Raw genomic sequence first — 27,357 nt, forward strand, 5'->3', positions numbered from 1 at the left:
TCACTAATATCACCAAAACAGAGTCTCATAGACCAACAAATACTTTGTCTCGAGAAATGTTTTGAATATATAAGAAAACACTTATAGAGATAGACCTCGGTTTTCCATACACAACAAAATTTCTTCCCTGCATTGAAGGTTATAGAGCATTGAACTTTTCATCAAAACTTGCATTACTTCATCTACATCGTTATTCTTTTCTTGATCATCCTTTTCAAATAAAAAATGATCAACCACTTATCGACTCTCCTTGTTCCTTAAATAGACTACTTGCCATCAAGGTGGTTATCAACTTGTAGTTATTCGATTCAATAATTGTATTCGACCACAAAAGACAATTATTGTATTATTGTCCATTACAAAGCAAATTGTAGTGCAAGTCGACAAGTTGTGGAAAGATGTCAATCACTCTTGCCAAGACAGTCGACTACATCGTAAAGAGTAGATTCCTATAAAGAGTGAGTTGATATTTAGTAAGGAAACCAAGAAACCCTGCTTGCCAAAGGAGAATATGCATATGCATACATGTCTGAAACATAAGACCGAGAAAGACCAAACATACATCATGAAATATATTGCTAACATATATAATTGCATTGTACAGACCAAAAAAGCCAAAACTGATCTCCATCATTCTGTGAGTTGAAACAAGAGAAGTAAGGGACCTTATCAACAAAACAATACTATAAGCAACCGAACACTGCACGAGAAGTTTCAACATCATCATGGAACATCATTAGAAGCTTCAACATCATCATGAAACATTATCAAAATCTTTGACATCATCATCATAATATAAAGAAGCCATGTTGACAACCCATTACAAAAAAAGTTAAACCATGCTAAAGACAACAGAGAGGATTAACAAAAATGTGTTTGTGCCGCAAAAAGTGTTTTTGTCATCAAAATGCCCAATTGATTGGTCCAATTGAAAATCTCCAACAATCTCCCCTTGGCATTGATGGCAAAAATACACAAACACTCCCCCTGATTTTCACAACAATGACAGGAACACAGAGTGAAAGTTAGAGAAATTCTCTATTGAAAAACTACAGCCCATGAGCCGACTCCATGACAATTTTGCCACCACGATGAGAGAAAGAATTGTCAACCGAGTATATCATTGTGTGCAAGGGAGCAAAGTTTCCTATTTGAACACCAATCTGAAAATATTGCCAAAGAACTTCAAGAGGAATAACACCTCGATTGTCAGGCTAAGGATTAGATGAATCACCACTGCTTTCAATCCCCTTTCCAAAATAGGAAGACAAGGGCTTCAACAATGGAGAGAGAGGAACCCATGGAACATAGACAGAGACAACATGCCACATATCAATGGCAACATATGCTTCAACAACTTTGAATGCAAGATCAACAAACCCAATGGATTGAACAAGGGGATCAAAGAATGCTTTATAAATTTCACCATCATGATGATGATCAGATGTTTTGAAGCTAGCATCCAAAATAAAATCAAGGGCTTTCATCATAAGATCATTTGTATTTTGAAATAGACGTTTACATTGCTCTTCCCTAGTCTCGGGCAAACAAGCACAAACCAATGCAACAGACATACTGTAGTGACCAATAGAAGAAGAGACACATAGCACTGTAAGGACCAATAGAAACCCTCGCTGTGAAAAGAAACCCGAGGAAAGATCCTTAAATAGACATAAGATGTGGATCTCAACCATGATATCAAATACCAAATATAGTTACAAATATGGGGAGGATATCTAGAACAAGATGTAGATATCATGAACCTCAAAGCATATATGTACTAAAGATAGCATGAAATGATATATTAGGAAAGAGAAACGCAAAAAACTTATCCAATGTGATATTGAAAACATAAACACTATCTCTAAGAGTCTATATAAGTCAATGTGGCATCTTAGAATGTTGTTCATGCCTTCAAATGCCAATGAAAAGACGTCTGTCAAAACCTGGAATGACTACCTCTAAAGAAACAAATCTGAATTATCAAGCAACCTTGTACATGTCGCACAAATCAACTTGCAGACTCACATGAATCACAAAAATCCAGACAATTTTAAATGAATATGCCTTTTTATTCAAAAGGAACTTCTAGGAGATAAAAGACACTAACTCCCCCTGAAAGAAATATCATATAGAAAGATTTAATGTTATTGCAGACAATGAGACTATACCTACTTGATGTCTCAATTTTTCAAAAACTTCTTTGGTCAAGGGTTTTGTAAAAATGTCTGCCACTTGATCCGAGGTGCTAACATAGTTTAAGCACACTTCATTTTCTTGAACCTTTTCCCGAAGAAAATGGTATCTTATGTCAATATGCTTGGTGCGAGCATGCATTATTGGATTTTTGGAGATAATGATTGCACTTGTGTTGTCACAGAGAATTGGAATAGGTTTTGACACTTCTATTTTCATAACTGATAAATTTTGTGCCATCCACAAGACTTGAGTACAACATGACACTGTTGCTATATACTTTGCTTCTACTGTTGATAACGAATCTGAATCTTGTTTTTTACTATGTCATGCAACAAGTTTTGATCCCAAGAAAAATGTTGCTCCACTAGTGCTTTTTCTATCATCTCAGCAACCATCCCAATCTACATATGTAAAAGAAGTAAGAGTAAAATTATCATCTCAAGGATACCAGAGTCCAAAATCTAAGGTTCCTTTGATATATTTAAAAAAAAAATTGATAGCAGTGACATGAGATTGTCTTGGTGAAGCCTGAAACCGAACAACTAAGCACACTGCTTGCATTATGTCTAATCTTGAAGTTGTGATATATAAGAGACTCCCTATGATAGATCTGTATTTTGTTTGATCAACACAAGGAGTATCATCTTCTTTATCCAACTTACATCTTGTTGCCATGGAAGTTGCAACTGAACTACATTCACTCATATGAAATTTTTGCAGTATTTCTTTTGCATATTTTGTCTGAGAAAGGAAAATATCTTTAGAAAGTTGTGTCACCTATAACCCAAGAAAGAAGGGGAGTTCTCCCAACATGGACATTTCAAATTCTGATTGCATAATATTAGCAAACATGGTACACATATCATCATTAGTACATCCAAATATAATACCATCTACATAGACTTCAACAATAAGTACATCATCTCTTTCAATTTTAATGTAAAGATTACTGTCAACTCCACCTTTAGTAAACCCATTTTTTAGAAGATGATTGTCTAATCTTGCATACCATGCTCTGCAGGCTTGTTTCAAGCCATATAGAGCTTTCTTTAGTATGTAAACATGATCTATCTTATCTAGACATTGAAATCCTTATGGTTGTTCCATATATACTTCCTCTTCTAGATGTCCATTTAAAAAGGCAGTTTTAACATCCACTTGATAAATCTTTAAAAAATTGTAAGCAGAGAAGGCTAGAAAAATTCTTATTGCTTCAAGTCTGGCTACTGGAGCAAAGGTTTCACCATAGTCAATTCCCTCTATTTGTGAGTAACCCTTACACATAAGCCTAGCTTTATTTCTAGCCACTTTTCCATTCTCATCAAGTTTACTTCTTAAAACTTATTTAGCTCCTATGACATTCTTATTTGCAGGTCTAGGTACTAGCTCCCATGTTTTGTTCTTTTCAATTTGATCAATCTCTTCTTTCATGGTTGTAACCCAACACTCATCCTTACTAGCTTCAGCATAAGTCTTAGGTTCTAATTCAAATAACAAACAAAAATTAACTTCCTCACCTGACATTGCAGCTCTTCGCCTTGTTAATATACCTCCATCCTTATCTCCAATAATTTGTTCATTTGGATTATTTTTCAAGTGTTTTGCTAGATATTTTTGAAGGAGATTTTGAAGTTGTTTCAAGAGGTGTGTTTGTCAATTCTTCCTTCTTTGGATGAATCTCAAATTTTGATTCAAATTTAGCTTATGTATTTTTAAAAATGGTCTCACTAACCTGCAACTTCTCATCCACCTTAACATTAGTACTTTCTATAATTTTTTTAACCCTTTTATTGTAACATCTATAGGGTTTACTATGTGATGAATACCCAAGGAAGATCCCCTCATCACACCTAGATTCAAAGCTGCTCAAATTATTATCATCTTTCTTTATATAACACTTGGTACCAAAAATCCCGAAATACTTTACAAAAGCCGACTTACCATACCATAATTCATAAGGTGTATAGTTTGTTCTTACCCTTTGTTGAACTATGTTGAGTATGTGCACAGCTGTATGGACAACCTCCTTTCAATAGACATCAGCAATGTTAGCTCCATCAAGCATTGTTTTAGACATCTCTTTAACAATTCTATTTTTTCTCTCTACTACTCCATTTTGTTGAGGTGTTCTTGATGTAGCATATTGTCTTTTTATACCATGTTGTTCACAATACTGTTCAAACTTATTTGAAGTGTATTCTCCTCCTTAGTGTGATCTTAGACACTTAATCTTCATATCTGACTCTTTTTCTACCATTTTCTTGAACACCTTAAACCTGTAAAAGGCTTCAAATTTATGTTTAAGAAAAGTGACCCATGTCATCCTAGTATAATCATTCAAATTTATGTTTAAGAAAAGTGACTTTTCTTATGCTTGAAAGTGAATTTTTTCTTTTTGTTGAATGACCTTTGTTTGATGAAAGGTTCTAAGTTTTCTTTGTCATTGTCATCAAGAGGACAATTAGCAGCAAAATGACCAATTTTACCATAATTAAAGCACTTAAAAGGTAGTTTTCCCTTGTACTTTCCTGACCCTTTCTTAAACTTTCTAACAAAAATTACTTCTTCTATATCCTTTTCAGATTCAGATTTAATTTCTTTGTTTTTCTTTTCAGCTTTAAAAGCACTCTCTATGAACAATCTTTTCATTGCAAGTCCTCATTTCATAAGCAACGAGTGTGCCATGGAGATCATCCATTGTCAGGGTACTCAGATCCTTAATTTCTTCTATGGCCGATAGTTTAGAATCATACTTAGTGGGAAGAGATCTCATAACCTTTTTAACCACATCCTTATCCTCCATAAATTCTCCCAAACCTCTTATTGCATTGACAATTTCATCAATCCTAAGAAAGTAATCTGCAACTTTTTCTTCATTAGACATTTTCATCCCTTCAAACTTAGCCCTAAGGGTTTAAATTTTGGCTTGTTTTACTTTATCATTGCCATAATAAATATTGCTAAGTTTATCCTAGACTTCCTTGGAGGAATTGCAATGGATTATTTTCACAAATACCTCTTTAGACAAGCCACATAAAATAGCATGCTTGTCTTTTGCATCAGTTTCATACTCTTTCTTGCCATCAGGGTTAGTAGGTATGCTTTGTGGCATAGTATATCCCTGAACAACAAAAGTCCAAACATCTACTCCCAAGGAAATTAAATATGTTTGCATTCTCACTTTCCAAAAGGCATAATCTATTCCATCAAACAGAGGAACCTTCTTGAGCCATTTGAGTTAGAATTCCACAAATAGGATCAACCTTAGGTGATTAAACAAGTACAAGGAACATGCTCTAATACCAATTAAAGGAATACTATTGTCACTGAGAGGGCGGGTTTGGTAGTGGTGGGGTGAATCAGTTACAAATGGCATATAAAAATTTTCAACCTCTTGAAATGTGAAGTACCCAAATATAAGTTGTTTACAAGTAAATCAAAATCATTTACCAAATTCAGTTTGTTACTTTTGAAATTCAAATGGATACCAAAGTATGACACAATGAACACCACACAAGACACAAAAATGTAAAAGTGGAAAACCCTCTGGGGTATAAAAACACCTCTCAAAAATGTCTCATTGGCTTAAATAAAATGTCTCACTAATAGATACAATGTTATCTCACTGATATTGCCAAAAATAGAGTCTCACTGACATTGAGAAATGTTTTGAATATATAAGAAAACACTTACAGAGATAGACCTATGTTTTCCATACACAACAAAATTTCTTCCCTACACTGAAGGTTACAGAGCATTGAATTTTTCATCAAAAATTGCATTACTTTATTTGCATCGTTATTCTTTTCTTGATTAACCTTTTCAAATAAAAAATGATCAACCACTTATCGACTCTCCTTGTTGCTTAAATAGATTGCTTGCCATCAAGGTGGTTATCAACTTGTAGTAATTCGATTCAATAACAATCTTCGACCGCAAAAGACAATTATTGTATTATTGTCCTTAACAAAGAAAATTGTAGTGCAAGTCAACAAGTTGTGGAAAGATGTTGATCATTCTTGCCAAGACAATCAACTACATCATGAAGAGCAGGTTCTTATAAAGAGTGAGTCGATATTTAGTAAGGAAACCAAGAAACCCTGCTTGCCAAAGGAGAATATGTATATGCATACATGTCTGAAACAGAAGACCGCGAAAGACCAAACATACATCATGAAATATATTGCTAACATATATAACTGTGTTGTACACACCAAAAAAGCCAAAATTGATCTCCATCATTCGGTGAACTGAAGCAAGAGAAGTAAGGGACCTTTTCAACAAAACAATACTATAAGCAACCGGACACTGCAGGAGAAGCTTCAACATCATCATGGAACATCATCAAAAGCTTCAACATCATCATCATAATATAAAGAAGCCATGTTGACAACCAATTACAAAAAAAATTAAACCATGCTAAAGACAACAGAGAGGATCAACAAAAATGTGTTTGTGTTGCAAAAAGTGTTTTTGTCATCAAAATACCCAACTGACTAGTCCAATCGACAATCTCCACCAAGATTATCCTATAGGATCCCAAAGGTATAATTTTCAAATTGTCAATGATGGTAAAGACCCTAAGGTCCAATACACAACCAAATATGAGGGAATCTATTGCCACCTTAATACCAATAACTAACTCAACCTACCATTCATCACCTTGAATAGCAACCTTAAGCCTACTACACTCAACCAATATAGGGAATTGAAATAGTCTAAAGCACTAGACTTGAATAAAATAGAAGTACAAACAACACCCAATAAACTTGATGCCTCAACTACTATCCCTTGATGCTCTTTCTAGTGGTTATGTATTGTTGCAAACAATCTAAAAGATCCACCCACATCCCCCACGATTGGCTTTGACATTACTGCATTCTGAATCCCAACTATTAATACTCCCAAAGGGCATTTTCTTGAGTAGAAGAATAAAAGAGTCCTACAAATAGAGAAGATATATTTTGATCTATATTAAATTATTGGATGTTCAAGTGACTAAAACCAAGATGATCACTTTGGGCTTGCTAATGGGACATGTTCTTGTCATTCCATTATTCCTTTCTTTAACTATATGTTAATCTAGTAGAATCATGCCCACTTAGAGGGGCTTGTTGGGGCTTTTGCCTCTACTACTAGGTATTCCTACATTTCTTGTAGGTGCCCTCTATGATCCCTTAGATTGTGGCTGAGAACCTTATACTACTATGCTTGATTAGTAAGGAACCACAACTAAACTACCAACTTAGTTAAGTTCCCCTTAGTTAATTTGGCCTTTTCCATAAAAAAATCTAAGGTATTTTGTCATAATATCTAAACAACTCCACTAATTCGAGCATTCAAGCCTCTAACAAAAATTGGCACCAGCATTCCTTCATCCTTAACAAAGCTTGTACACTGCTTTCGTTCAAAGAAATGGTTCTCATATTCATCCATAATAATGCCCATTTGTCAAATTTCAAGGAATTAATCTACACAACATTATCTATAATGCTAAAAAAGATACTAGGAATAAATAATTCAAGAAAGGTCTCTCAAGATTTTTCAATATCTTAGTGATGCTTTTATTCCTCCTCTCACCTCATTATAATGCCACAATTTTTGGCAATGATCTTTCACATTAATTTTTTGCTACCCAATTTCTAAGCATGTTTGGGTTATCTCCAACCATTTTATTTTATTTTATTTGATCAATCTCCTCAAAGATCTTTATTTAACTAAGTTGCAATTTATGGAATAGTTTTTTGGTCATCTCCTCCTACCTTTAACATCTTTTGTCATTTGACTATTGCCTCTTTTGTATGGAAATAATAGCTATGTTTTTGTTTTTGCACCATTTTGTACAAGTTTTATGGAACACTTATCTAGTTAAAGAGCTTCTCAATTAATTATGGCCGCTTTGCCTATCTACGCAGATGTCTCAAATAACTTTTGCTTCAACACCAACCACACCATGTTTCCTTTTGCATAAGCATCAACATCAAATCTAATCCCTTTATCCTTCATATAGTTTTTTGCTACACCTTAATCCTAGAGTATACATAAGGTTATCAATAGTCAACTTGTGGCTATGATTAAGCCATATTATAATTATTAAAACCGTAATTTAGTTATTTAGGTTGACCTAGGGCTTATATGTGGTTATCTAAATAGACTTGGCTGATATCCTAGGCATAAATAAGGTATATGATGCAAAGCATTGAATTCAACACTCAACTAAAAACTTCTCAATATCATGTCCAACTTCACCTCACAAGAACACCCTTAACCTGTAGGTTCCAAATTGGTCACAAGACTCCAGTAACTTTAGAGACTCCTTGTAGCAGCCCAACATACTATCCTTGCACCCTTGATAACCCTCAAGAATCAGAGAACTATCAACCATCATATCTTATACAAAATCAAATACTAACACAATATTTCAACACCCTAGCAACACTCACAAACATTTCTTGCACACACTTCATGTTTTGGCAGCAACATGAGCCTATACAAAAAAATGACAGTTTTCAGGAATGGGCCTGTTTGACCCCTCAAAAGGCCTTACTAATTTTTCTGGTAAAAAGAAAGTTATATTGTAACATCATTAACCTTCCTCTCAACCAAGTTTCAGATCTATACTTGACCATACATAGTTGTACTAACACATTTTCTACCTGCAAATTCTAGAAACTATTTTCTTAACAAGCTGCTTTCATAAAAATGATCATAACTTACTCATTTCTCCATGAAAATCGATGAAACTTGAAGCAAATTGAAGTTAGTTCATGTAGCCAACAAATACAAGTGGTTTCATACCAATACCAAGTCGTATATGTCCATACAACTTGCTGCAATGTGACTGTTCCTGCCTTTACTAGTCTGAATTCACTATGAACTACAGAAAAACAGTCATTCATAACTCTCACAAAAATAATCATCAATACAATTGCTTTGATCAGATCTTAGATTACCTAGTTACAAAACTTTTGTCCAATTTATGGCCAGATCCAACAGTTAAATCAAAACTAATAAGGACTTTGCCAAAATGGGTAACCCTTGGTAGGGTTCCAAGCAGTTTTTAGAAAAACCATTGTAACTCTCACAAAACTTCATGGAATTGACTACAAAAGGATTCATTGGAAAGCACATTGATTAAACTATCATTCAAAAACGCCTACATGGTAAAATTACATAAAAAATGAACCTTCATGGCCTTGTACTTGTTACAAACCACTCAAAACTATTGGACAATTTGAAGGTTTGATGAATACACCTTGATAAAACCCCTCCAACTGCTCTCTCCTCTTGATTTTGACCAAACAGGGTTTTATAAACCTTTTCTCAACCTTCTACAACTGTCCAACCACCTTTGGAACCGATAGATCTCATTCTTGCATCATTTTGCACCTTTTTTGCAAAGTTGCTATGTTGCAACTTTTACAAATTTTTACAATTTTTGACAAATTACTACTAAACTTCACCCTAGCATTCATGGACACCCCTAACATGTTATAATGGATTAAATTTGACCAATTACAACATTTCAAACTTTTTTTTGGATGTTCTTCACCCTTTGACCACAATTGACCCTATCAAGACCTTTTAGATCTCTTGGAACAAATTGGTTCATCACACCTTACAAAGTGAATTATTTGGATACCAATGATCCTTAAGACCTTACAAATCATTAATAAAACATTACAAAGAAAGACAAATGCAATTTGACCTCATGATACATCTCCATGGATAGGTATTGCTGCACCAGTATATATAGGAGGTAGCTAGTCTCATTTCATGATGAAATTGTGAATTGTGTTCTCATTGGAGATATTTGGTGGCTTGCCCCCTTACATTGGCTTGTTATTCTTAGATATTATAAAGTATTTGCAACATTTTTCATATTATTTTCCTACTTTGCGCAAGTTATTTCATAACATTTTTGGAGTAAAGAAAGTTGTTATTGGACAAGGATGGTATAAAGTTCCTCCTTTGTTTGTTTGATTTTTCAAGGACCTATACAATTACGACTTATTTCTCTTTTCTTCACTTCTTGTTTTTCAACTAATAATATAATTGTGGGTAATTCTATGAATATACACAATTTAAATTCGACGAGAAAATTTTAGTTATCTAGAATCATCTTTTTTATTTCTTCTTTTTGTATTCATATGTATACTAAGCTTGACTATGGAATTGCTGTCAAGCCTCTATTATATTATAGCTACATAGAGAAGTTGGAATTGTATGTTGAAAAATGCAAAAGAAACTATTGTAAAGCAATCTAACACATAATGTGCATAGAATTTCTGTACAACTTTCCAAACTGCCCTATGAGAAACTAACTCCCACCTAACTACTAACTTAAGTCACTAAGTTTATTGAAACGTAAACCTTAATTTTTTGAACAGCTCCCTAATGTTTACACTATACAACAAAACATGTTGATAAAAAACACATACATATTCTTTACAATTTTTTCTTTGAAAAAATTATTCCTAGATTGGATGGAACTCCATCAACTTGCCTTATAACCCTCATAATGGTTTAGCTCTGAGTTAAATTCACGAGTTCTTAGACTACCACCTCCTTGAACTTCTGAATCATAGATCTCCCAAATTATGGACAACAATCTATGTCAAACTACATCAATAATGCTCCATCAGGTTGTCTCATGACCCTCTAAAGGGCATAATTCCCAAGATCCACAAACTGCTAAAATATCTGAGCAACAATCCATATTGAGTTTACACAAAATCCTTTACTATTTTCAAAAAGCAAACTTCACAATATATGAATTTTTCAATGCTATACACAGTAAAAACAAAAACACATGCTTCTCATACAAAACACCATCTCTAAGCGAGAAGCTGACTTGAGATAATAAAATCCTCCAACCTCAAATGCCTCCAGCATCCAATGTAATCCTATTACAACTCCATTTAATGCTGCATGTGAGTCTTTGTAAGCACAGTCAAGTGTAGCAAAGATGGACCTGAAAGCACAAGAATTAGATGACATGATAAAAAAAATTCATTTAAAGGTGTTGGACTCAAACTGAAATTGCACCTTTTACAATGTAACCCGATTAGCTTTACAAAACCTTATTTTCCTTGCCTCCCAATACATGTACAATTTGAAATTCTCTTTCAAACATTGTAACTCTATAAAAGATTTCAAATGGTCAAGATAGAAGAAATTTCTCAGCATTAAAATGCTTTTGCAACATGAAAAAATGCTCCACGTAAAATAGGTGATATGCATGAATAAAGGGGTTCTAAACATGTTTTCCCATTCATGAATAATTAATGGCAGTGGTAAATATAAGAACGCCAAACCAAATATCAATCTTCCTTAGTCCAATGTAATGATATTTGGAAAAGGAAATAGTTCATCAGAACTTGTAGATTTTGCCTCTCAAATTTGTTTTGCATATCCCCAAACTCACATTTTGCAAAATAAAAAAGTATATCTATCTATCCATCTATCTATATATCAGCCCTCTAGTCTAGACTTATTTCCCTTAAACATTGAACTCCAACGATTTCTGAAGTATCTCTAATATGAATAAACTATCTTACCGAGCTACATGTTATTAATGTTTGGCAGAGGAGAGGAGACCGCTAGCATGCTCAAACTCCATAGAGGAATGAACAACAGATGCCTTTGATGATGTGGCATCTCAAATTCCCACGACCATTGTAGACTTCCAACAGCTCTGCCAAGATGATTTGTTGGGCTGTTGATACTGTAATAAATAAATGAGATTGCTTAGTACTTATCAATAACAATGTTTCTTCACAAAAACATAACAATTATCTACACGTTAGCAGATCATCAATTGCTACTAGACTACTTTTTACTCTCATGTTGCTATCAATCTCTTTTTCTATATGAAGAAATTTTTCAGTCAATTAACTAATAACATCCAAATATCATTTGTGTTCTAATATCATGTTGAAAAATGTTGACAAAATTATTGTAAAATAATTTAACTCATAATGTGCACAGCAATAATATATAAAATAGTATTATTAATCATTGGATCATTACAAAGTATTGTGCGAATACCTTTAAAGAATAACATTTCTGTACTACTCTAAGAGATCTAACTCCCAAGTTCCCAACTAATTACTAAGTCACTAAAATAACTTTGTTAAAATATAAACCTCTATTTTCCAACAGTGTACCATATTTGTGTTGATAAAGAAAGATGATTGTGATAGAATAATATTGCATTGTATTTATGTGTCCATTCTATTTTGAATTTTGACTCGAATTTGTGCCTTTTGGATGTGGAAAATTGATTTGCAAGGCAGATGTTAGAAGCCTGACTAGTTTGCCAGTTTTAAAAAAAAAATGTGTGCAATAGATACTGATATACGATAAACCAATGTGAACATATCTCATCATTTTATATAATACACTAATTATGACTACACACTATCGTTCAATAAAATGCTCTAGCCCATGAAACTCTCTGGTTGGGTCTGCAAATGACAATTCAAGCTTCCATCAAATACAATACAGTCACTATATATGCTTTGATAGCTCAGCTTTTAAACTAAGTTGTGATTTTGTTGCAAGTCATTTTGGGCTTGGTTTGCAGTTTTACTCAGGCTTTGAGCAAGTGGATTCTATGACATAATACCTTTCCATCGTTTTATTTTCTTACAACTTGTAGTTGTACTTATTGATTAATTAGGAAAAGGCTATTTGAAAGAGAAAAGAAACTACTAGACCTCTTACCTAAAGTTATAGCCTTTAAGAAGATTGGTAGATGTATGTACTTGAACTTTCTGATTAATCGAGTGCTAATTGACGAAAAAATTACTATGCCTCTTACCAGGGCTGTGGCCTTTAAGAAGACTAACAATAATAAAGATTATTGAAGGAAATGTTTGTCCCAATTGTAACTTCGATTTCTCTCTGGTGCAATTTTAAAAATCAATGTTCTTATAACCGTGCAAGAGTATTTTCCTATCTTTCTAAATAAAGGAAAGATGGTCAATGAGACATGTTTGAAAGAAAAAATTCAAAGAAATAGAAATGAAATATACAGGTGCTACTGGTTGTAGAGCCTACTGAGATGATTGATTCGCAGAGATCCCACCAAGGTTTGATTCCCTGGAGGCACTGAAGAAAGGGCAAGATCACATGTGAGTCACAAGCGACTTTGGCAGAGTAGCTATCCCTATTGCTGTGGGGCCCATACCAAGATGCGCTAAAAGCAGTTCCTTCCAAAAACAGCAATAGGTAAATAATGAAGGATTTGCATCTCTATGCTAGGCTCTAAAATTAGTGTTAATGCTACGCCTGGGATAAGAAGACCCCTCCAGTACAGACAGAGAAGATATTCACATGTAATAGAAGAATTAAAAGCTACATAAGACAATAAGAAGCTTCAGATAGGGCCAAATACTAATCATCACAAAGTCATTTGGTACAGTGTTTCACATTAAATGATATGGGTTTATCAACATTTAAACTAAGAAGAAGAATTACAGTTTTCTATAATATTTGAACTTGAGTGCATCACCTATGCTTTGGATTTGAGAAATGCCACCATATTCTGCACAATGCCTTTATTATAAGGGTTCTTAAACTTCCTTCCAGGAAAGGGTCGACCTGAAAGAAAAATCAAAATAAAAAACATAATTTATAGCAAGGTCTAAACAATAGACAAATTAAAATCAGAGTACAAACAGCTGACTATTGTATGAAGCACCTGGCTCAGGAGGAGTTTCCACTTGAAACTCTGGATACTTCTCCCAATTCACCTTTAAAAGAGAATATTCCATACACAAATCAGAATGGCAATCTCATTGAAAATGACAAAATAATGAAAGCATAGGAAATAAGAAAAATGTGATTACCCACTCATCAGTTGTAATATTGAGACATATACAATACAAGTGCCAAAAGAAGAAGGGTACCTGCCAAATAAAACAATAATACAATTTTAGTTTGAAATTCAGGCTTTTTCTAGAATTTCACACACGTAGTATCTTTACAAAAAATGCAGTTTGTTGACCTCCTCAACAGCTAGTTTCCATCAGTTGTTATTCATCCATAGCTTATCTCAATGACATTTTCCCTGGTTAAATTTGGCTTTCTGGGGGCAGGGTGCTCTCTCATTAGGATTTCAGACTCTTTATCAGATAGTTTTCCACTTTAGTTGAGAAGCCAGCAACTGATTCCACTTTTAGAGTTTTTCGTTATAGTACACTTTCCATTTTAGTTCAGCAGCCAGCCATCTCCTTATGTCATCTTCAATCAAGGATTCATTGAAGCCAAAATCTCAACCACAGTAGCAAGGAGAGTGCAACTTGCTGGTTTTTGAAACAATTCTCAATTACTTGTTAAGGGCTTGCTTGCCAATAACTGTTCAAGACTAAATAGTTTTGCTAACATAAACAAAAACATCAATCAATCACAGAACGGATGCCTCCAAGTGCTGATTGAGAGCATCAATCACAATCAGAATGAGAAATCCCATCCATCTCTAGAACTAAATCTAGAAATCTAGCAAGAGTATTTCCTATGCCATGAAAACATGCCCCGACCAAAATATTGCAAAGGAAGGTCAGGAAATCTAGCCTAAGGTTGCAAACTAGATAAGGTTTTTGTCATTGGATTAAAAATTCAAACCATTATTTAACTGTTCAAACATTCTCCCATTGTCATGGTCCTTTTTCTAAAATGAAGACTCTATTCTCTAGAACCACAAAGAAAAATAAAAAAAATAAAAAACATGTACATGAATATATTTCCACAATTTTTTTCAAACTAGGCCTCCAAACTTTTGAGATTCATGCATAAAGATTTGCAAGGCTAGGCCACATGGCACATTAAACTTACAAATCAATCCATGTTTGCATGATTTCTCTTCTTCACATAGAATCTATTTATGTAGAGCAAGAATGGGGATTATCTCTATACAAGATCGCCTGATATTCATGTTGTTGTATATCCTCTATTGTGACCATATGCATCAATCTCGCATTAGCATCTCCCACTCCATCCATTAAGCAACATTGCTTTTGCGTTGCACTTGGGACAAACACCCTTTTAGCCATCCACAACTTTAAACGGTTTGCATGGTGTTTCAGGGGCTGTGGTTCCCTTGGAAGCCACTAGGTGGGTACGAAAATTAGCAGACCTATTTTTCAAGAGCATTGATTCTCCTTTCAATACTCCATTACATTCCAATAGCATCTACCCCAATACTACTATTGCCTCTATTGCTATGTCTATAGGATTATGGTTAAATGTACAATGGATGGGAATAGATTCAAATGACCTACATGCTATCCTATCTACCCTATCAAGACATATTGTGACATGACATTACCATGTTTCCCAAGATAAAATTCAATTAACAAATTGACACTAATTAACAATATAGATAAAGATGACTAATTGACGATAGTAAAAAAAAATTTTTCTTAAAATACATTTAATATTAATATTGCTCTTTACTACATATCATATTTTCACAAGAGATAAACCCATGGATTGATCATAACTTATTTTAAACGTACACATATGACTTCTAATGTTAATAGATGATTTTCTATGCATAATTATGTCTTTATTTGAAGCTACCACAATAGTGCCTTACATATTAGGGGTCCTACATTCAAATTATGATGTTAGACTTGGATTCTTCCCAATTCTTGCATTGCATAATTTACAAGAGCAAGCTACAATTAAACTAACATCTTTTTAGATTTATCATCCATATGGATATTTCAATAATCAAGTAGAAATCCTACATTTAACATTTCATTTTAACATTTTTGCAAGCATATAAAATTTCTCTGTATTGTACTGAATTTTACAAAGATTAAATGACAATACATTGCTTCAGAATTACCTGCCAAAACACCTGGATAATTGCAAATAGTGATGAGCTAATTATCCATGGAACCAAGTGAGAAGCCTGTGAATCACATGGATGGGTATGCATATAAAATATGTAAGTTCAGAAGGCTATAATATGATGACTTAAGAGCAACGCAATGTATTTAAAATCTAAAAGGGATGTGCAAAACAATTATTCAAAGAAGCAGGCTATTGTCTACAAGAAAAGTATAATGCAGCCTAGAGCATGATCAACAAAAATTTTGCAGTACACTAACCCTTAGAGATAGCTACATGACAAAGCAAGAGTAATCAGAACAATTACATATAAATCTGATATTGGTGAGTAAATAGCAGAGCAATCATTTTTTTTCACATGGTTGTAATTTAGACACAAGGTATCACATTCAAAATAAGGCATTCATGAGAGATTCTGAACAAGGGTGAGCATTGAACATTATAATAATGGCCCACACTTACCACAAGACTACAACCTGATTGACAAAACAGGAAAAATTTAAATGATCTCTTACATGTTTAACTCTATCCTTTAGTAAATTTATCTATATAAAAATTAGCACGTCAAACACCAAAATCTCCTAATAAATGGACTTGTGGTACAGCATACTCTAGTTCTCTAAAGAAACTAGAGGCTCTTGGTTTCTCAACCTTTTGCATCTTGCATCATTTTTGTGATTGTTACCATACTTAAAATACTTGATCAAACTTGCCCAAAATCAACATTCTCCAGGTGAATTGATTGAAATGAAGTTGTGAAACTCGAGAGCTAGGCAGCCACAAAATCCCATCACTTAGACTTGGCTATGACAAAATAATAGAAAAACAAAGCAAAAAAATGAAACCCGACAATTTTGGAAGGCAAGAGCAATGGTGGACAAGCCAAAGAAACATTGTATTGGATCTACCTTTCATGGACTCGGGCAGTTCTCTCACAAAAAATGGTAGAAGGCCTTGTATCTCCACTAAAAACCTTCCTTTTCTCTAGACAAGATGCATGACAAATTCAACGAGTTTTGGAAAATGGAACAAAATAGAAATCATACAATGCACTAGACATGAAGAATACATTAGTGGGTATGCTTAGCTTGTTTCCAATGGTGTAAGTGGTGATGCAAAACAAATCTATAACAAAGGCAAAGATGGGCAAAGAGGAGTTAAGAAATGAGTGGAGAATGTATCCCACATTCGATGTTGCTTTCTCCATGAACTTTGATATGCAAGTTCCAATCTTCATATTCTCACCATCCTACCCCTAGATAGCTGTTCTTTAACACATTTTTTCAGGAATATCCATTTTATTGCAACACAACATTTCATTTTACCCACATTACTTTGTAGTTAATGGCTATAATAATAAAATTATTTTAAGTTTATACTAGCAACTTTTTGGATATGGCTTATTATTTCTTTCTTTCCCACATGCAACATCTCATCTCTCACATCTATTTTTAGTTGTGTTGTAGTTGTTCTACTATTTGATTCTCATGGTTTCCCTTTGTTAGTTGGATGAAATTTATTGCTTTATCCTCCTTACTATACAAGGGTCTAGGCCCCTTTCAAAATCCTTGATTACTTTTATCAAAAACATCTCCTCTCGTAGCTTGTAGTCCACAGATTTTTACGTTCCACATCTCCCACTTTGTTTTATTTAGAAGACGTGGTAATACAATAGACCCTAATGTATAACAAAAATAATTGACAATATTTAGATATTTAAAAATGTTGTTTCCTTCAAATCACATCTATTTTCGTATTTGTTTGATCAATGTATAGTTGTGTATGTCATCAAAGTAGCTTCTATTAGATTAGTTTATTATGCAAAGTTCCATGGACATGGCTGTAAATATGGTATCGGATATGGACACCACTATTTTTCAGGACTCTTAATATGGATATCGCTTGATACAACATTCATAAAAAACACATACACATTAAAAATACAATGTTATAAGTTATTAGACTCAACTGCCCTACAATTTTTAGCATTTCCATTATGACTCGGACAACATTTTGAGGCCCCACCATGTCAATGGATTCTATGAGGATATTGGCAAAGAAACTTGCATCTTTCGCTTGCCCCTCACAATCCATTGCCTTCAAAAACATCGCTCCTTTAGGGGACACAGCTATAACATTGATCAATGGCTTATTTTTGCAATCTTTCAATTGTGTCTCTTCGGAAGCTTTCTCCTCCATCAATAATGTGGTTTGCACCTTTTCATACTTGGGACTAACATAGTCAAGAGGTGTATTGCAAAGCGTATTCACCATCTCTCACCAATAAGGTGATCTAATAAAGTTGAAAGGAAGCCCACTACCATAAATGCAATGAGCAATATTTTGATCTACAACCTCTTTGATTTCATTTTTGAAGGCCCTATCCAATGGGCCTCTTTTTCATGTAACCAAAACATTCTCTAGTTCAAAAGGTGGTGGCATTGGCATGAAAGGATGTGGACCATCCGGTCTTGTGAAGCCACTAGGAGGCCTCTTCAAACTTGCCTTGGCAAGACGATGACCATTCTTTGGTTTGTTGCTTCTCCTGTTGGCTTCCTCTTGTTCTCTAATATATGCTAGGATTAGAGCTTTTGGCAACCCTTTCCTATCTGGCCCCTTACAAGCTTTTATTCCATATCTAGGGATAGTGCATAAGTGACCTTTCACTCAATAGTATGGGCTGGTATACTCTATGCCACAATGGTTACACTGCCAAAGAAAACTCCCACCACCAGACATTTGCTTGATCATTGTTGTATGATGCCAAAGTGGCAAACCATCATCAATTCTAAAAGGGCCCTCTTCAGTTTGGGCTTGGGCAATTGAGCTAGATTTTTCACTTGCAGCTATTATGTATGAATAATGAACCTAAAATGGAAAACTCAAAACATTATTGAAAAAATTTTGAAAAAATGTCAACATTATAACCCCCTATTATGCATACCATAGTTGAAAAACTTGGACTCGGCAATCACTCGGAGGGCCAAAAAAATTTAAAAACTCTGGACTCACCAAAGAGTCAGGGAAAAACTCGGCAATAACTTGGCAAATTTATTGAACATTTAAAATATGTAAAAGTTTTAAAATAGTCTTCAAAAAATACATATTATTGGATTTGTAGAACATATGACTGATTTCCATCATATAAATCAAAATAAGATATCATTTACATATATATCAGTCATGATATATATAATCCTTAAAAGATATTAGTATAAGTTATAACAATTATTTTTATTTTTTCAAACTTATAAAATATCTATTTGATATTTAACAAAAAAATATAATATTTCAAATAATAAATTAAATTAGTTACATAATAGTCATTACATATATTAAAAATTAATTAAAATAAAATAAAATATAGAAAACCTAATAATGAATATGTTAAAACTAAATAGAAATTAAATTACACAATTAAGTAAAATTAATTTTTGAAAAAATAAAAAAAATTTAAAGTAGACTTTATGTTTAAAAATATATTCAAATTATTTTATGCCTTTCAAGAGTATATATTAAATTATACTCTTATCTAGCCCTCTAATAAAGTTGATATATATATATATATATATAATGAAACCAAATTTGATTTATATCGATTTCTCCTAGTGAACTGTTCTCATAATTTTCTCTAGCTCCATCTTGTTGTGACGTTTTCACACATCGCCCCATTGCAAATGGGGACCCCCTACTTTTTAGGCCCTCTCGGTCTTTTGGTACATTCAAGTTTGCCATTGGGTTCGTCTCGGGTCTGGTCTGGGTGCATTGTGGGTTCGACCCAGCTGAACCCATAGCATACCAGAGTGCCTAGGCCACACCCACAAAAAATTTTGAACTGCACTCATCACTGACTTGGACGAGGACTTGATTCTTGGTGTATAAAAGCAAATTTAATATCGTAGATCTCAAATATTGCAAACAACACCTACAAGCAATGTCAACTTGGGAAGCAAACTAGAGTGAGTTTTAAATCAAAGGAATACTTTGCATCAAAATTGTTGGAGCTTATACATACAAATCTATGTGGTCCAACCAGAACAAGAAGCATACAAGGAGAAAGGTACCTTATGTTATTAATTGATGATTACTCTAGAATGACTTGGGTTACATTTTTAAAAGAAAAATCTAAAGCTCTTGACAAGTTTCAGGCATTCAAATCCTTAGTGGAGAATGAACCATGTTTGAAAACCAAATGTCTTAGATTAGATAGAGGAGGAGAATTCATCTCCAATGAATTTGAAGATTTTTCTAAAAAGCATGTGATAAGAAGATAGTTTTCAATTGCAAGAACTCCACAATAAAATGGAATTGTGGAAAGAAAGAACTGAACAATCCAAGAAATGGCTAGAGCTATGTTAAATGAGTCCAATTTATCTGATACTTTTTGGAAAGATGGGACTCACAACAGTCTACGTTGTGAATTGTGCACAAATTAGAGTAAATGATAGCAAAACCCCATATGAGTTATGGAAAGGGAGACCCGCAACAGTGAAGTATTTCAAATTATTTGGAAGGACATGTTATTTCAGGAGAGATGAAGAAGATCTAGGAAAGTTTGATTCTAGAACTAATGAAGCGATTCCTTGGCTACTCCACAAGAAGCAAAGCATACAAATGTTGTAACAAGAGGCTGCCCAAGGTAGGTGAAAGTGGAAATGTGAAAGTTGATGAAGACACTATGAAGAATTTCAAAAAGATGTTCCTCAAAATGAGGAAGTTTGCAAAGAAGAAATAGAGTAGGAAATTGAGAATGAGAAAATTGAGGAAGAGAACCCAAAGACACCATCAAGAGCAACACCCAAGACTATCCAAATTTGTCCAGAAGAATCATCCAGAAGACTTGATCATTGGAGACAAAGATGCAGAGATTCAAACGAGGAGATTTACTAGCACATCAAAACATGCAAATTTGTGCTTTCTCTCCAAAATAGAACCAAAGGACTTTATAGAAGCAAGTGAATACAAGCATTGGATAAAGGCTTATGGAAGAGGAACTGAATCAAATAGAGAAGAATGAAACTTGGGAACTTGTTCCAAGACCTAAGGACAAGAACGTCAATGACACTAAATGGGTTTTATAAACACATTGAATGAGGATGGCCAAGTCGTAAGGAACAAAGCAAGGCTTATATTCAAAGGATATGCTCAAGTTGAAGGAATTGATTGAGAAGAAATTTGTGCCCTTGTTGCTCGTATGGAGGCAATAGGGATGTTTCTAGCCCTTGTTAGTTTTAAGAACTTCAAAGTCTACCAGATGGATGTGAAATCAGCCTTCCTAAATGGAAACTTGAAGGAAGAAGTATACATTGAAGAACCGGAAGGATTTCTCCTATCAAAGAATCAGGACTATATTTGTTTAAGCTAAAGAAGGCACTTTATGGTCTAAAACAAGCACTAGACTATACTAAACAATCAAGACAATGATATCCACTACTCCCACCAACATTGCAGATTTTTTATTTAAAGCATATTTGTCGTTTTTGTAGCATGTCAAATAACTAAGAGAATTATTGATTCAAAATTTGTGCTACACCTTAGAAGGGTGCATAGCTTTCTACCTTTGCAAATTTCAACCTTTTCGTCCCACTTATAGACATAGATGATCCATAAGCCACCAAGTTGATCACCTTGGTGTTGCATACTATTCTCAATAAAGTTGTCCTAATAGTTAAATTTATGTATACAACATTGACATTCAAATAGCAGAAAGGGAATTAACATGGATTTTGTTGCACCCATACAAAACTTAGTGTTCATACTTACCTTTTTTCAAATTTAACATCAATTGCTCATCCTTTGTGTGGTAAACCAAGTTTTGTGATCTTCCCTGTTAGTTTGCAAAATAATCATGTCATGGTATTTCTTTGACTAACAACTTTTGCAAGGTGAATATGATCACCAAAATCTTGATAAGGAGTAAGCAATTATGATCATGAAAAATCATGTGAAGTGGAAGAACAAGGAATGGTAGGACATGCAAGACCAGATTAGTTGAGAAAATATGATATTCAAGTTTTTGTCCTTCAAAAGGTAAATCACTCTAAGGAATTGTCGGTTTTCGTCCTCCAATTTCAATTTTAAAAGGGTTTCATCCAAAGTTTTAGGACTCAGACTCAACGCAAACTCAACAACCCAAAATAGGACTCAAACTTGGGACTCGACAACAAACTCGACTAGGACTTGGCAAAAAAAAAATCGTAGTTTTACTTTAAAAAAAAAAGCAATTAATGCATTTAGAAAACATAAAAGCCTAATCTGACTATCAATTTGTCATAATTCAAACATTACACATGTCATATGATCTTCAAACACTCAATATTTGAAATTTCATAATTCATACTCAATAACTAGTGGGGGTTTGTCAGTGGACACCCTAATGGGTTTGAGGGGCAACAATGATAAGTTGCACAAGGTGTTAGATGTGAAAAAAACCCAATGATGAAGGGATGTGTTTCCTTGTGGGCCGGATGTGGAGGTTGGGGACTATGGCCTCGAAAAAAATATATTGGATGATTGAAAATAGACAAGTTTGAGCCAAAACATGAAAGAAAAACTCACTTTTTTCTATTTTAACATGCCTAGGCAAACCCAAGAGTCCTCACCTAGGACTCAAAAGTTCGACCCACGGACTCAGCAAGTCCCAGGCTGAGACTCGAGACTCAAGTGAGTACTTGATGAGACTCGGTAGAACTCGACTTGCAAGTCGTAGGGAAATAGGTTTGCCGAGCATTAGGACTCCCAAGTCCTAGTGAGTACTTGTCAAGTCCTAAAATAGAGGTTTCATCCTCTAGTTAATTGAACCATATTTATATGCTCCACAAGGAATAGAAATTAGATAATATAATGTTTTCTCAATAATACCTTGATCCAATAGCAATCTACAAGCACTCAGGTGACATTGGCACTAACAAAGATGGAAAATATCAAAAATCTTTTTTTCGATATTTTCTAAATCTTAGTAAATCGCATTTAATAGCAATCCAGAGGCACTTAGGTGACACTGGCACTAGCAAAGATGAAAAATATCAAAAATCCTTTTTTTTATATATTTTCTACATCTTAGTAAATCGCATTTTCGGAGGTCTTTGGAGCAGAATTTGAGGTCAAGACTATCGTTGATCTTTTGAAATGGTTGCGATAGGCAACCTTTTCAAGGGATTCTAATTAGAGTTCTTGAAGATCTTTCCAACTGTAGTGTTGTAAATTGTACACCCTTGCTAGGGTGGTACAATTTCACACTTAGGTTAGCACCCGCCTTAGTGTGTCTTACATCTTGCATTTCTAATTTCCCTTTAAGCATTTAATTAATTAATTTAATTAAATCTAAAGTCATATTTCATCACTTCATACATCATAAATTGGGCCCTTTACCCTAAGTGTGCCCCTTTTTATTTTATTCCTCCAATAAATCATTTAATCATAAACCCTAATTATGTCCTATTTCGACCTTTAAGGCTCAATTTTGCATATCAAAACACCTCGAAATCAGCTGTAACTTTGGGATTCGATCTAATATCATCATATCTAATGGCCATGAAAATTTGGTGAAAAGTTGGTCGGACCGTGGCGGGAGTGCACATGGTCCTCAGCTTTTTTCCCAAAATTTCGGGAGCACAATTCTATGATATTATAATGCTTAACCCCAAAAGATTGGTGGGAAATTCAATTCCTAGGTTGGCCTAAAGGCGGAATTAAGTCGAAATTAAGATCTAGGGTTTCATACATAAGAGCTCTCTTTCTTCATTTCAAGGCAACTAAGATCGATCTATATAAGAATCTAAGAGCGTGTTTTTGGAGCACAAGGAGCCTTCTATGCAGTGAAAGAGAAGCCTATGTGGAGTCTTCAAGAACATTCAACAACATTTCATCAAGCATTCATCATCAATTAGGAGCCTTGAAGACATTGAAGAGTAATAGGAGATCTAGTGGTAATATCTCTCCCTTGGGGATTGGTATGATTTCATGTTATTTTCATGTCTTTGTATGAGCTTCTTTACATCAATTTGCACATTTACCTTCATGCTTTAAATCATTTAGCATATTTGGTTTGAAGCATTGTCATTTACATTCACATTTACATTTAGGGTTTACTCTCATGCGTAGGGTAGCTCTAGTTTCTTATCATTTTAGGATCTTGCATACACACAAGGTTCTAGCACACACATTTTCAGTACATTATTGGCTATTTGTGGAGGTGGAAATCACCAACACAGGGTTTTGACTTAGGCAAAACCCTATATAGCCACCCAAACCCTTCCTTTTCAGTTGCAGGTGCAGGAACAGGTACCCGGAGGTAGTTTTGGATCAGGAAAAGGCATCAACACCACCCAGAAGTCTCAAAAGTGCAGAAAACTGTCAAGGACGTCAAGGATAGGGGCGTGGCGCCCTGGTCCTACCCAAGACAGTGGCATGGCGCCATGATCCCTCCACTTTCAGGTGAATATTGACAGGTTGCAGCCTCAAGACCTTCAAATTTTAGCCTTTTAGTTGCAGCTCTCTATCAAATTCACAGGGACAGTGGCATGGCACCCTGGTCCTGGTCAGTTTGGCTCAGTTTGCAGCATCAGTTACAAATCCAAAATCCTTCCCCTTTCATGCTTTCAGTATCTCAGTTTCAGATCTACAATTTTGTGCAATTTCAAGTTCATTTATGCTTCATTCTTCATCTCCTAGTCTAGTTGATCAAAAAAACCCTAGTTTTTCTCATCTTTTGCAACAAGAGGAATAGAAACCCTAAGAGGTAATCCTTGGCTCTCTCTTTCTCACAAGAAGTAGCCAAAGTGAGTTATCTCACTAGGCTCTTTCATATTCTCAATGTGTTGGCAAAAGTGGAATTAGGTCTTAGTCACCTGATCTCGCTTTTCCCACCACCACACCAAAAATGTAAAGAAGTCTAGATTTCGACTACCAAGCTAGGAGTTATGACAGCCAAATTATGCTAATAAAATGCAAGATTTTTTTTAAAAAAATTGTTTTTGGTTCGTTAAAAGAAGGATCAATCTATTTAGGATTATACTAATACAATCTATACACTATCAATAAACATTGGCATCCAAGATTATGTGAAGCATCGATTTTTGAAGTATATTAGTGGACTTCATAGATATATTCAGACAGAGATGAGTTTTCTGAATATTGATACATTAGTGAGTAGCTTCAAATATGCTACGAAAATTGAAGAAACATTTAAACAAAAGGGGAGGAAATATTATCTTGTGAATAATAAATCAAAGGGAAAAGGTAGAAGTAAGCCTAGAGGAAAACAAATAGCCAATGAATCTTTCTCAAGCTCAGCAACAACAAAGAAGACATGGGGTGTGAAAATGATGTAGCAAGATACAAGCATGTGGTGTAAAATTCATAAGAGTGCATTTCATAACACCAAGGATTGTCAAACTATCAAGAACCTAATAATAGAGATACACGTAGAGGAAATTGAACGTGAATCATTACCAACAGACCTTTTGAGAAAAAAGATGGTGAACAAGTCATTGAAGCAGACACATATGCCATAGTTGCCACTTCTAAAATCCTACGTCATAGGGATGAAGAACACCTAATTCATTCACAAATGGGGTTGGTGGAAAGGCTATACATGTTATTGTTGATAGTTGTAGTATGCTACCCCATTTTGCCTTGCTTTTTTTTTGTTTTGAAATGTGTTTTGAAATTGTTTTGAAATGACAAATAAACTGCAGAGAATAAAGAGATTTGCAGCAAATAAGCAACTCAGAAATACAACAATATTAAAAAAAACAGAAGGCTGAAAATTCAAGATTTATATACTGAGTTGAATGTACAATATTTCTCAAAACTGTGAGTAACCTAGATCATTAAATGACATTACATATCTATTTTGACATACCCACAAAATACAACATTGAATAAGACAGTTGCTCAGAAAATATGCGAACTGGATGTGGCAAAAGTGGATGCCACTCTCCAAAGTCTCCACCAAAACCCACACAGATATTAAGCAAGGTATTGCAGGTCCAAAACGCCTCCAAACAGCAACTTGAGACTCCTCAAACCCTAATCTTCCAACCAACAAAGTGTACAACCACTCACAAGAGGTACAACCAGGATGTGAGAGAGTACAATCCAGCTAGAAAGAACACAAACAACAATTAAACTCCTCAATAACTTCCTCAATCAGCTTTTTGAATCAAATATGCAATAAAAACTCCAACAATAACTGAATATCTAAGTTATCAATTAGCTCAATTGTGTTTCTTGAGTGAAAACATCAAGAATTCTCCAAATTGTGTCTCTCAACAGACTGTCACCTACAAGAGATTTTTTCATCACAAACCCTTAGAAGAGCAATCTCATCCAAGAATAAGAAGCAATATCAAATATCAAATTGGGCATAACACAAATGAGCTCCCTGTCTCTCTTTTATAGCCTCCAAGAAGGGGATGACCTCTTCTGATTTGCCTTTTTAAAACATTTAAAAAAAATCAATATCTTCATGAAGTGCGCCCATGTCTCCAAAAATGCCCCCTTACAAAACATTTGGACTTTTACTTTAATCTTGGCGCCCAAATAGTCTTTTCTTTAAAATAGATTAAATAACGTTATAGTTAAATATTTAATTTAACTTTATGAAATGTTAATTTAATATTGTTTAAATTTAAATCACTAGACTATACCAAATAATTGAGACATGATATCCACTACTCCCACCAACATATCTAAAATTAGAAATATTGACAATTGGCTTTGTTGATGCCCACAACTGACGTACTATAAATAGTATGGGATTATGTTCATAATAACTACCGGAGCTCAACTAAACCTCTAATACTACTAATTGCTGGATCAACTATCTCCAAAGTTCTCTAACCCTAACCCATCAGCCTATAGGAACTTGTTGGATAGGCTAACTGTCCACCATACTAAACTAGTTAGGAAAGGGACAAGCAATCTAAACTCTAGATGCTACAAAATTTTCTCATTCTCCCACATTGCATCCTCTATTGATAAATTCTTCCATTTAACCAAATATTCTTTGATGACACTCCTCCAAAGAGTTTGCTCCCTAGTGTCTATGACGGCCTATAGAATCACTATCAATTTCACCTCCTCATCTCATGGTGGCAACTTAGAAGAGAGAATTACATTGTGCCTGAGTGCCTTCTTGAGCCTAGATACATGAAACACATTATGAACTATGTTGTTGGCTAGTAACTCAAGATCATAAGCCACTTCTCCAATCTGTTGAAAAATTCTGTAAGGGCCATAAAATTTGGGCTTAAGCCTCTCTGCTTCACTCTTCTTGAGAGTAGACTGTCG

General features: G+C 34.4%; 1 protein-coding gene across 11 annotated transcripts in view; it reads right to left on the reverse strand.

Moving 5' to 3' along the window:
* Nucleotides 1-10,436: 10,436 nt before the first annotated feature.
* LOC131071145 (uncharacterized) overlaps nt 10,437-27,357 on the reverse strand; it is a 103,193-nt gene continuing 86,272 nt past the window's right edge. For 6 of the 11 annotated variants that reach the window (XM_058006861.2, XM_058006857.2, XM_058006860.2 and 3 more), the window contains 5 exons: nt 16,058-16,123; nt 14,055-14,114; nt 13,907-13,958; nt 13,718-13,806; nt 11,446-11,926 (listed from right to left, as the gene is read on the reverse strand). In XM_058006861.2, the coding sequence (XP_057862844.2) occupies nt 13,718-13,806; nt 13,907-13,958; nt 14,055-14,114; nt 16,058-16,123 (267 nt within the window). In that variant the 3' untranslated portion in view covers nt 11,446-11,926. Of the gene's footprint in view, nt 11,174-11,445; nt 11,927-13,717; nt 13,807-13,906; nt 13,959-14,054; nt 14,115-16,057; nt 16,124-27,357 lie in introns of those variants that run through there. The other 5 variants (XM_058006864.2, XM_058006858.2, XM_058006863.2 and 2 more) reach the window with 4 other exon arrangements.

This window comes from Cryptomeria japonica, chromosome 8 (genome assembly GCF_030272615.1).
Source record: "Cryptomeria japonica chromosome 8, Sugi_1.0, whole genome shotgun sequence".
NCBI lineage: Eukaryota > Viridiplantae > Streptophyta > Pinopsida > Cupressales > Cupressaceae > Cryptomeria > Cryptomeria japonica.